Consider the following 13,012-nt stretch of genomic DNA (forward strand, 5'->3'; position numbering starts at 1 on the left):
AATGGAAATATAACCCTTGTTTACGTATTGAAAATTTCAGTGCATTAAGGTAGCAATTTACTCAACAAATAATGTTGAGGTAAATGGATAAGCCTAAATGCTGGGTTGGATAAAGCACAAGTTGGAATCAAAATTGCCTGGAGAAATATCAATAACCTCAGATATGCAGATGACACCACCCTTATGCAGAAAGTGAAGAAGAACTGAAGAGCCTCTTGATGAAAGTAAACGAGGAGAGTGAAAAAGCTAGCTTAAAACTCAACATTCAAAAAATGAAGATCATGGCATCTGGTCCCATCACTTCAAGGCAAATAGATGGGGAAACCATGGAAATAGTGACAAACTTTATTTCCTTGGGCTCCCAAATCAGAGCAGATGGTGACTGCAGCCACGAAATTAAAAGATGCTTACTTCTTGGAATGACCAACCTAGGCAGCATATTAAATAGCAGAGACACTACTTTGCTGATAAAGGTCCATCTAGTCAAAGCTATGGTTTTTCCAGTAGTCATGTGTGGATGTGAGAGTTGGACTATAAAGAAAGCTGACCACCAAAGATTTGATGCTTTTGAACCATGGTGTTGGAGAAGACTTTTGAGAGTCCCTTGGACTGCAAGGAGATCCAACCAGTCCATCCTAAAGGAAATCAGTCCTGAATATTCATTGGAAGGACTGATGCTGATGCTGAAACTCCAATACTTTGGCCACCTGATGAGAAGAACTGACTCATTGGAAAAGACCCTGATGTTGGGAAAGATTGAAGGCAGGAGGAGAAGGGGATGACAGAGGATGAGATGGTTGGATGGCATCACTTGATGAACATGAGTTTGAGCAGGCTCTGGGAGTTGGTGATGGACAGGGATGCCTAGCATGCTGTAGTTCATGGGGTCACAAAGAGTCGGACACAACTGAGCAACTGAACTGAACTGAACTGAAATGGATGAGCACATGGAAAGAAATGAACTTTACTGGTACCTCATACCATAAGCAGGAGAAGGCAATGGCAACCCACTCCAGTACTCTTGCCTGGGAAATCCCATGGACGGAGGAACCTGGTAGGCTACAGTCCATGGGGTCATGAAGAGTTGGACACAACTGAGTGACTTCACTTTCACTTTCATGCACTGGAGAAGGAAATGGCAACCCACTCCAGTATTCTTGCTTGGAGAATCCCAGGGATGGGGGAGCCTGGTGGGCTGCCATCTATGGGATTGCACAGAGTCAGACACAACTGATGTGACTTAGCAGCAGCATACCATAAACAAAAATAAATTTCAGATGGATCAGAGGCCTAAGTGTGAAGGCTAAAACTACAAACCTTCTAGAAGAAAGCTTAGGAAAATACCTTTGTGAGTTGAAGGTAAGCAAAAATATCTTATGATGGAAAGCAGGAACCAGTAGTAAAAAAAAAACCCTTTCTCCTTTGGCATCCTTTTTGCTAGAGGATGTTTGTTATACAGTTGAGTAATCACAAGTGAAGACCGTTTTCAGCATCCGTAGGATCACATTTATGGACACACAGCACACAGCCGGCAAAGAGCATGGTACATGGGTGAGAATGAGAGGTCCATGCTCTGAGAGCTCTGAAGATAAGTCAGAGGAAAAGTGGGTTACAGGTAAGATTTGGGTGTCATACAAACCACCCAGAGTAGGGGAAATATTGGTCTGTGCCACCAAGGATCCTCTTGGTTGCCCAGAAATAAGAGTGTCTTTTTCAGGTCCTTTCCCATCCAATGTATGTCTCTTCCATTCATTCTTCTGATCATAGTAACTCACTCCTCCTCAGACATAGATTCTGCCTCACCTCTGTCACGTGTAACTCCAAACTTCTCCTGTAGGACTCTGTTGGACCCGAGTCCCCTGTTCTCTCAACTGATGTGACTCCCAATAATAGTTTATTTTGGCTTTTGTTGCTAAGTTGCTTCAGTCATGTCCAACTCTTTGCAACCCTAGGGACTGTAGCCTTCCAGGCTCCTCTGTCTATGGGACGCTCTAGGCAAAAATGCTGGTTGTCATGCTCTCCTCCAGGGGATCTTCCTGACCCAGGGATCGAACCCTCGTCTCTTATCTCTTGAATCGGCAGATTCTTTACCACTAGTGCCACCTAGGAAGTCTGATAGCAGGTTATATTCACCTCCTAAATCTCCATTCTGGTCAAATCACTGCCTACAGCAGGGGGCAGCAAAACATTAAGCTTAAGAATTGCAAATTAGGGCAATTATATTTTTCCCATTAAGGACAAACCAGAAGTGATCATCTTTATTACAATTACCCTGTTTGTGTTAATTGAACACCAGGATAAGCAATGTACTGTAATGAATCCACTTTTCTGTTGGCATGATTAATGGAGAACTCTCTACCAGAAAGAGAGAGAAGGAAGATAACACTGGGATGTGTCACATGGAATGGTGCACCAGCTGGGAAATGTGGTTGGGTGCTCCTAAATAAATCAGGAACTGTGCAAAATAACAAAAGAGAGAGAGAAGTAAATTGGGAATAAATGAGAGAGGCCATGAGTTGGTCATTATTATTATTTTTATGCTAATTTAAAAACTTTTCCCCCCAGTCTTTCTATTTGGCTGCATCAAGTCCTAGGATCTTTATTGGCATAAGGACTCTCTAGCTGTGGTGCATGGGTTTAGTTGCTCCACAGCATGTGGGATCTTAGTTCCCAGACCAGGGTTTGAATCCTTGATCTATGCATTTGCAAGGCAGACTCAACCGCTGGACCACAAGAAAGTCCCCATGAGTTGGTAATTATTGAAGCCAGATAATGTGAGGATGAAATTAAAAGATGCTTGCTCCTTGGAAGAAAAGTTATGATAAACCTGGACAGCGTATTAAAAAGCAGAGACATTACTTTGCCAACAAAGGTCTGTAGAGTCAAAGCTATGGCTTTTCCAGTAGTCATGTGTGGATGTGAGAGTTGGACTATAAAGAAAGTTGAGCACTGAAGAGTTGATGCTTTTGAACTGTGGTATTGGAGAAGACTCTTGAGAGTCCCTTGGACTGCAAGGAGATCAAACCAATCAATCCTAAAGGAAATCAACCCTGAATATTCACTGGGAGGACTGATGCTGAAGCTGAAGCTCCAATACTTTGGCCACCTGATGTGAAGAACTGACTCATTGGAAAAGACCCTGATGCTGGGAAAGATTGAAGGCAGGAGGAGAAGGGGACAGCAGAGGATGAGATGGTTGGATGGTATCACCGACTCAAAGGACATGAGTTTGAGCAAACTCCAGGAGATAGTGAAGGACAGGGAAGCCTGGCATGCTGCAGCCCATGGGGTCGTAAAGAATGAGGCATGACTGAGCAACTGAAAAACATCAAATGTGGGGACATGGAAGTTCATTATATGATTACATCTACTTGGCATATGTTAGAAATTTTCATAACCCAAAGAAAAAACATTAGAAAGAAGGCTTGCCCAATGTGAGATGAAGTGGGATTGACTGTGATGGGATGCCATGATATATCCACAGATTGGGTGGAACCAGGACAAGCTCAAACAGCAAACACCATTTGTTTATTATGTCACAAAGGGCTTCAGATCATCATAGCTGAACTATGGCATTATTTGTAGTATGTTGTCTTGAAATCCTGAGCACTTGCCTCCTAAAATCAGGAACAATTTATGTTATGCTGAAATTCTCTCTCTTGAAAGAACCATTTACAGTTATTCAAAATATGAGTGAAGATGTTAATATTTCTTTGAAATCTATGCCCATATTAAGTGACTATCTCCCTGCCATGCACCAATACTTGCAGTAAAGATACGTACCTTGAAAACATTGACCAGAAAAGCATCAGCCATTTAAAGAACTGTGGCAATTTGAAACAAAGTTATCACGTTGCCCTTCTTTTAAAAAAATTCTCAAACTTCACAGTGCATATATTCAAGTTGGAAAACTTATCTAGACCTGAGTTAGAAAAAAATAAATGCAGAAAAATAGAAAAGTTAAGCAAACTTCCAGTGAGACTAGACTCCTTTTGTTTGAGAGGATTCTGAATGTTCTCTGTTGCCTAGCCAACTGGGAGGGTGATGGTTCCTTGAATGACTGAAATAGATAAGGTCTGAGAAGCAGAGACCTTGCTCTCTGACAGATGGCAGAGAAGAGGAAGGAGTAAAAATTTCAGCATCTGCTGATATGATACACAATAAGCCAAAGCACCACCTAAGAAGTAAGGGAGTGAAGAACGTTAGGGCCTTGGGGGATGTGATGGGAAAGGGTGTGGCTGCATCTTTCTCTGAGACTTGCTAAGTTGGGAGGGGCAATGACTTCCCTGACAGAATCCTTACAGTTTCCTATTTCCATGCCCTGTTCCCCCAGCACTCAAAGCTGAGACCATCTTCATCCCGCCTCTCCCCACCATCGGCTCCATGCTCCTCTGCTGTGTGATCTTCTGTCTCCTGGGAACGGGTGAGTTTGGGAAACACAGGAAATCCTTGCCTTAAATTTCCTGGGTCGTGGCTGAAGCTTCTCCTTTGAGATCGTGGCAAGGTGTCCCTTGCTAGGCTCTGCTCTAGTTTCACTCTTGTTTCCTCACAGGCTCCATGGATACCGGTGTTACCCAGACCCCAAGAAATAGGATTGCAAACACAGGAAAGAGCACTGTACTGGAATGTTCTCAGACTAAGGACCATGAGTCCATGTACTGGTATCGACAAGACCCAGGACGGGGGCTCCGGCTGATCTACTTCTCCTACGGTATCGATGATATTAACAAAGGAGATGTCTCTGATGGATACAATGTCTCTCGTAAGGAGAAGGCAAAATTCTCCCTCTACCTAGAGCCTGCTACTCCCAGCCAGATGGCCATTTACTTCTGTGCCAGCAATATTTGCACAGTGCTTCCTGGCCACCTGCTCTCTACACAGAAAGACCGCTGTGTTTGCCTGGAAGGGCACACAGACTTCCTCGATGTGGGGTGTGGGTTCCTTAGAGGTTGTTTCTATGCTGTGTGAGCCCCAGTCTGAACTTAGGGCCACCTTGGGTCAGTGTCCCCAGGCCATGGGGTGACTCCTAAACCCCAGCCTAGACTTATCCTACCTCCCCTACCTACTGAACCTCTTTTTTTTTTTCCTAGTGGTAGTGGCCAGCCCAATACTGTCCTCCTGGGAGAATGAGCCTGAACGTTTGGGAACACCATGGTGATTTTTAATAAAAGCGTTTCCTATTAGCTTTTCCACATTGTGGCTTTTAATGGTCCTTTGATGTCTGTCTCCACCTACCTTTCTGTATTCTCATCCACTCTGTTAAAGCTGACAGCCCCTTTATCCTGCCAGCCCTTTCTCATCCCATCCCTTCCAAGCCTACTCTTTAGGTCTGTAGTTGGTTGCCTTTATACCAAGAACAAACTGACTAACTCATTTTCTAAAACTTCATTCTAAGTAAATTTAATCACCATTAAATCTGACTCAGAAGATGAAGTTAGTCACTGGAGAATGTGATCTATAAAAGTTATTTTTCACCTACTGCCTGACACATGGATCTCTGCTGAGATCAATCTTAACCTGCAAGAGCAAATAGACTCGCTTCATTTTCTGAATTTACTGAATTCCAAAATACTTGCCTGCTGTCCAGCATGGAGCCAAAGCTAGGAGCTTGGAGACTGCCCTTTCTCTCAGGACATTGGAAAAAACCCTGACTGCCCTGCGGGGAGGACCCTACTAGGAGCCAGTGAACTCTAGACACAAAAGTGCTTAATCAGGGGCTGCTAAGTATGACGCAAAAGTCTGCCTGAGAATCAGGTCGAAGCCTTCCTTGAGGGGTTTGTCTTCTTAACTCATAAACCTCAATTATTTCCACAGAAGAGTCCACAGGACCTGATAACAGTTCAGATACAAAAAGCCCAGTTTCTTTTATTTTCTACCTGTTCTAATTGGGGGAAAAGTCATAGTTCTTTGTTTCATTCTCCTTTATTACTTCTATTTCATCTGCTATCCCTTTAAAAAAGAAATCAGTTTTCTGTGGACTTTTGTTCCCAGCTTTTCTATGCACGCTTCTTCAGCAGTCTCATCTGTAATAATAATTTATCTTTATTTCATAAACTAACTGTTCCATTTGTCTACTGAACATTTTTAGTGGTAGATTTTCCTAGACTTTTCTTTTGCCCTCTTTCTTCCTCACTGTAAATATTCATCCTTAACCTTCTCATGGGCTTCCCAGGCGGTGCAGGGGTAAAGAATCTGCCTGCAATGAAGAAGACCCAGGTTCAATCCTTGGGACAGGAAGATGCCCTAGAGAGAGGAATGGCTACCCACTCCAGTATTCTTGCCTTGAGAATTCCATGGACAGAGGAGCCTGAAGGGCTACAGTCCTTGGGGTCTCAAAGAGTTGGACACGACTGGGTGACTAACACTGAACCTTTCCATCCATGATCATGACAATTTCTTTCATAAGTTCCTAACTGGTAAATCCAACCTTCTACTGGCCACTTCCAGCTGGATGCTCCACAATTCAAAGTCAAGTAATTTATTGCTGAATTGGTTGCCTTTCCACCCCTACCTGCATCCATTCTGGCCCATGTATTGTATTTCTGTGTCAGTGATTGGAGCAGTGCCTCTGAGCTCCTCTTTTCCATTAGTCCTCACATTGCTTTGCTTGATAAATCTATTACTTCTATATGGCACATTGTCGTAGATTTGGTTTCCTGGAAAATGGACATTGCAGGGGGCATTAATGTGCAGGAAAGTTATTAGAAAGTGACTTATGAGCCACATGGATGGAAGGAAGAAGGGGAAGTGGGGCTGGCTTGCAGCCTCAACAAAGGCCTAAGCTACATCCCCAGGGGGCTGGGAAGTTGTGTGACCGTAGAACTATCCAAAGTTAAGGTGAGGGGCCCATGTCTTAAGCTCATTTCCACGGCAGCCATGTCACTGGGATAGTGGCCCTGAGAAAAGGCATGCCCTCAGGGGAAGAGGTGCCTCTGTAGCCAAGACAATCCACAAGGAGGGTGTTCAGCCAGCAGTGCTCCTACAGATGGGAGAGAATGTCCTTCATGCCTGAAGGGGGAGACAGGAGACTATCACAGTCTCTGATACACACATTTATCGGATTCAGCTGCTCCTTTCCTCCCCGTTGCTTCTATTTCATGCAGACCCTTGTCACCTGTGACCAAGGAGAAATACATCGCCCTTCTCACCGCCCCACCAGCCTCTCCCTGTATCTGCTTTTCTTCCATCTTGGACATTCCCACCAGCCTGATTGGGTCTGTCATTCTTTACTTGGTGCACAAAGCCCTCTATAAATGAGTCTCTATCTAAAAATATAGCCAAGTCTTCCAAATCCATGCCAGCACTTATAGTCTAGTTCTACTGAAGGTTTTGTGTTTCCCTGAATAGGCCAAGCTGAATTGCACAGCTAATGGCACCCCACTCCAGTACTCTTGTCTGGAAAATCCCATGGACAGAGGAGCCTTGTAGGCTGTAGTTCATGGGGTTGCAAAGAGTCAGACACGACTGAGCAACTTCAAACACACACACACACACCTTTGCCAATACTCTCTCCTGTGTCTGAAATGGGTGATTACTTCTTGACCACTGGGCTCACTCCTGAACATCCTTTCATTCTGAGCTCAGAGGTTAGCTTATCCATAGAGGCTCTCCTGACTCCTACAAAGAAGTCTCAGCTCCTATCTATTTCAAAACTACCATAGTCAGTGCATTCTTCCATCATTCTTTCTATACTCACTCTTCCCAAGACTCTATATTCTTCAGTTTCAGAGTCATGTCCCTCCAATTATGCATCCCTAGATTGAGTGCAATGTTTGACTTAATGAAGAAAAGATAGAAGAAAAGGAGGGAGGGAGGCAGGGAAGGAAAATAGACTCAAATATGTCTCAAGTAGTCTTCATGATTTTCTTCCAGGTAGTATGTTTTCTGAGTTCTGGCACATGTGTATTTAAGTGCTCCGCACCCCCTGACCTACCAGTCCTTTTAAGCAGAATTATATAAGAAGACAAAGAAGAGTGGAAAGTGAGAGAAGCTGGACCAAAAGTGTATAGAGACGTATGGGACAATTATGGCTGATGATTCCTGCATCCTCAAGTGTTGACATTTAGAAATTCTCAGCAGTTGCTGCAGAGACCTCCCTGGGTGTCTACTCAGCTGTTCAGTTGTATCCAACTCTGCAATCTCATGGACTGTAGCCCGCCAGGCTTCTCTGTCCATGGAATTTTTCAGGCAGGAATACTGGAGTGGGTTGCCATTTATACTCTAGGGGATCTTCCCGACCCAGGAATTAAACCCACATCTCTCGCATCTCTTGCACTGGCAGGCAGATTTTTTACCACTGAGCCACCTGGGAAGCCAGAGACTTCCTTAGCTATACCAGAAAGGTAAGTCATTCGTGAGTTATTCTTGGATTGAGAAACAAGGGATAGATGTTTTATCCCTGCCTTCAAGCATCCCTTCATTTGAGGACCTGAGCTTCTCTCATATCTACTCCCAACCCAACTTCTACCCCGTCTTTCTTCCCTCTTTCTTTAATCACTTCTACTGTGAGACACAGATTTTACATCCAGTCGCTGCTGAGAACTTTTACCAACTCATCACTTATCCAAAAACCTTCTCACATTTGGAACAACCGAAAGTCTCTCTCCTTCCTGTTTCTTTAAAATTCATCAGAAAGAATCCTCCCAAGTCGTTAAGTATCTGTTCACCAATTCCACCTTATTTTCGGCAGGTGGCAGTAAATTTTCATTTATTTTTCTCTTGCTGGTGACTTTCTATTAAAGTACGATCAACTTCAAAGTAAAAGCAAAGGATAAATGTCACTAATGATTTGAATGATAACTCTTGTCTTAAAGGAGCCCTTAATGGAACAAGAGGTTTGGTCAGGGTTTGGTCAGTTATAATTGTTATATTTCTTGAGGATGTATGAGAGACCTAGAGTGAGCAGGAGCCTATAGGTGTTACATACAATAAGTGAAGACTGAAGAGATGGTCCTCAAATTGTTGTTGTTGTTTAGCCTCTAAGTTTTGTCTGACTGTCTTGCAACCTCATGGACTGTAGTCTGCCAGGCTCCTCTGTCCATGGGATTTCCCAGGCAAGAATGCTGAAGTGGCTTGCCATTCCCTTCTCCAGGGGATCATCCCACCCCAGGGATCAAACCCATGTCTCTTGCATTGGTGGGAGGATTCTTTACCACTAAGCCACCTGGGAAGCCCTGATCCTCAAATAACGAATCCATAATAGTCAAAATCCAAAACCCCAGGTCAGCAGCCTCTATGCAAGAATTTTATTGAATGTCAGCTGCGTTTTCTAGTGAAATGGGGCAAAGGGAACAGACAAAGAGGCAAAAGATCCTGGGAATAACCTCTGTGACTCACAGTCAAAGCTAAAATTTTTTCTTGAGATGAAATGAAGAAAAGAGAGGAGAGGGGAGAGTGGTTTGGAAGCTGTTTACTGCAGCAGCACCCAGAATTTTTTAGCCAACATTACCAAAGTCTGTACTGGAAAAAACTGTGGATCTCAGTTTTCTGCTCTGGTGCAATTGACGATGCAGTTAAAAGAAAGATGAACCTAATATCGTGAAGCCTAAGTTGAGAAAGTGGATGAAATCTGAACACCAAGTAGTGAGAAATGAGACAGAGAACAATGTGTGGTTATCACACAATAATAACAGCATATTTTCTGAGAACTCAGTGATGGCCAGTCACTGTTTTAAATGCTTTGTATGTATTGCCTCAATTAATCCTCACAACATGCTGTCCTGCATCATGTTTGACCGAGCCACTCTATTGCCTGAATGTTCTCTCTCAGTTTTGTAGACTTCTGACCAATTCATCCTTCCAAACTCATCTCAAACATCACTTCCTTTTCTAACCTCCCTAATTAGACAAAATCCTCCTATTATAAACTTTCAGAGCTTTGGTGTCCTCATCTACTTAGTTTGTAAAACAGGTGTGATTTAATGTTTCATCAAAAGAGTAGAGACTTAAGATAAGCCAAGCAGCTAGCCTGTTGTGGATGAGACAAGTGAACAAAAATATTAGTCTTCTGATGGGTAAAGGGATATACATGACAGCATGCTATCAACAGGATGTGGGGCCCAGAAATGCAGCAACATTGCCATCACAGTCTTGATGACTTCACCAATTGCTCATCCCACTTCCCCAGACCTGGGAGGCACTCTCCTGGCCCTGACTGTGGCATGGCTGTCAGGCTCTTCTGCTGTGTGGCCCTTTACCTGTTGGGTGCAGGTGAGTCACAGACGCAGAATTCCCTAAAATCAAACAGGAACAGCTTTCTCTGTGCTAGGTTTGCTTCCGGCTTCAGCATTAAGGCCCATCTTGGACTCTGTGACCAATTTTTGCCTTTTTCTCTCAGGCTTCTCGGATGCTGATATTTACCAGACCCCAAGATACTGTGTGATAGGGACGGGAAAGAAGATTACTCTAGAATGTTCTCAAACTATGGGCCTTGACAACATGTACTGGTATCAGCAAGACCCAGGAATGGAACTGCAGCTGATCCATTATTCATACGGGGTTAATACCACAGAGAAAGGAGAGCGCTCATCTAGGTCGACTGTCTCCAGAATAAGCAAAGAGAACTTTCCCCTGACGCTAGAGACCGCCAACTCCTCACAGACGTCTAGCTACTTCTGCGCCAGCTGTCACTACACAACACGACACAGGCCCCCACAGACTGCACAAAAAGGCAGTCACAAAGGCCAAGAAGTCCCACCTGCTTAAACCCCACCTCAAACTACGGAAGCTGCTGCAAATCTCCCGGACACGTCAGCCCTGAGGGGCCTGTGTGGCCTGAGCAACAATCTGGCCAGAACGTGATTCCTGGGTCAGTGTCTCCCAAGCCGGGGAAGGGCCCAGTCAGTCAGGACTGACTTCCCCCCTGCCTCTGACTACACTGCCCAGTGAGACTTGAATAAATTGTGTCCCTCAAGGTAAGTGGGATATTAATTTGATAGTTGCCTAATAGACACCTGCAGGGGAGCCTTTGCTAGCTAAGAAACAGGAAACATTTCCTTTGACTTCTTCCACAGATTGTCTGTCTCTGGTTAACGGTTCCTTCCTCACATCAGACTTGTTTCTTTACACACAGCGACTCGAAGTCCTTTCCTTCCCCCACCTCAGTTCCCCTTCTCACAACTTCAGGTCTCCTTCTGTGATTTTGAGCTGGAAATAAAAGAAGGATCTGAACTGATTATTTTCACTACTCTGTGTGCACAGTTGCTCAGCCATATCGAGCGCTTTGCAGCCCTGTGGACCGTAGCCCGACAAGCTCCTCTGTCCATGGGATTTTCCAGGCAAGAATACTGGAGTGGGTTGCCATTTCCTTCTCCAGGGGATCTTCCCGACCCAGGGATCGAACCCACGTCTCCAGCATCTCTTGCATTGACAGGAGGATTCTTTACCACTGAGCCATCTGGGAAGCTTACCTCTACCTCTAGTTTAATGGAATTTTAACAAAATCTACATGAGGCATAAGGAATGGAAATGGTGCCTACAAAGAAAACCCTCCAACCTCTTCCCTTTATTCAACCCTGAATTTCTTCAGCGACCACCCTGCCCAATGGGAAGCCATTTCACAGGTCAATGCTTCTTCTTACTTGGATACAACAAATCCAAGGGGTGTTGATTTTTATCTGCATGGGACCAGACCTGGAACCTTGAATAGATCTGTTGCTACTCAGACAATGGGCAACAATGCAGTTGTCTGTGACAGATAAATGAAATCATCACGTTCTATCAAGTCTAAGAGGTTTTTCCCTCCTTTTTAAAGCAGTGGGGGAAGAGGGTGTGGTCTCTGGCCAGGAAGCAGATGAAACATGTTGGTTTCAGAGACTAAATTCATCTCAGGGGCAAACAGCATTCCTCATTTGACGCTACCATGTGCAACAGGCTCCTCTGCTGTGTTGTTCTTTTGCTTCTCCGAGTAGGTGAGTCCTGATCACAGGTGAGGAACCACGGTCACTGGCTTCCCAGGCTCTGGCGACCAAATGTCTTCTCAGGACTGTAGCACTGGGCTCCCCTCCCCAGCCTGTCCTTCTGTCATCCCTGCTTTATCTCCCACAGGCCTTAAGGATGCTGCAGTCACACAGTTCCCAAGGCGCAGGATCTTGGAGACTGAAAAGGAATTCACTCTACAGTGTTCTCAGAAAATGAATCATTATGCAATGTACTGGTATCGCCAAGATCCGGGATTTGGACTTCGGCTGATCTATTATTCAACTGGCCCTGGCTCCTTTAAGAAAGGAGATGTCCCTGAGGGGTATCACGTCTCTCGAGATGAGTTGGAACATTTCCCCCTGACCCTGAAGTCCACCAGCCCCAACCAGACATCTGTGTACTTCTGTGCCAGCGCTGAATCCACAGCGTGGCACGGCTGCTTCCTCTCTGCACAAAAAGAGGGGCAGACCGAGGTCCTCAAGATTCCTGACCCCAACTAGAAGTTTTTCAAAAGCCTGCACCTAAGCCCTGCCCTGACCTTACTATTCTTTACTCCCCTCTTCCCATTCTTGTCCTTTAACTCTTTCTCTATTGTAACCAAAACCTTTGTTTCTGCTTGATATTCCACTTGACTACAGGCTCTTGCTGCTAAGTCACTTCAGTCGTGTCCGACTCTGTGCGACCCCATAGATGGCAGCCCAACAGGCTCCCCCGTCCCTGGGATTCTCCAGGCAAGAACACTGGAGTGGGTTGCCATTTCCTTCTCCAATGTATGAAAGTGAAAAGTGAAAGTGAAGTTGCTCAGTCGTGTCTGACTCTTAGCGACTCCATGGACTGCAGCCTACTAGGCTCCTCCATCCTCGGGATTTTCCAGGTAAGAGTACTGGAGTGGGGTGCCATTGCCTTCTCCACAGGCTCTTAACCCAATGTGAATGTTTTCTAAAACAGACTTCAATTTTCAGATTCAGATGTAAGAAAATTCTGATGAAATTGAATTCTGTTCAATTAAGAAAAAAGGGCCCTCAGATCTGCAAAGATCTTCAAAGATTCTTCAGTGAGTCTCTCAATGAGTTATCATGTTGTGTAGGAAAAT

At 44.6% G+C, this 13,012-nt stretch overlaps 1 gene segment (V, D, J or C); it reads left to right on the top strand.

The window, feature by feature from the left end:
• The first annotated feature begins 4,088 nt into the window (after positions 1-4,088).
• LOC133246536 (T cell receptor beta constant 1-like) overlaps positions 4,089-13,012 on the top strand; it is a 64,697-nt gene continuing 55,773 nt past the window's right edge. The window contains 3 exon segments of the C gene segment in view: positions 4,089-4,184; positions 4,334-4,423; positions 4,553-4,711. Of these exon segments, the coding sequence occupies positions 4,151-4,184; positions 4,334-4,423; positions 4,553-4,711 (283 nt within the window).

Source organism: Bos javanicus, chromosome 4 (assembly GCF_032452875.1).
Source record: "Bos javanicus breed banteng chromosome 4, ARS-OSU_banteng_1.0, whole genome shotgun sequence".
NCBI lineage: Eukaryota > Metazoa > Chordata > Mammalia > Artiodactyla > Bovidae > Bos > Bos javanicus.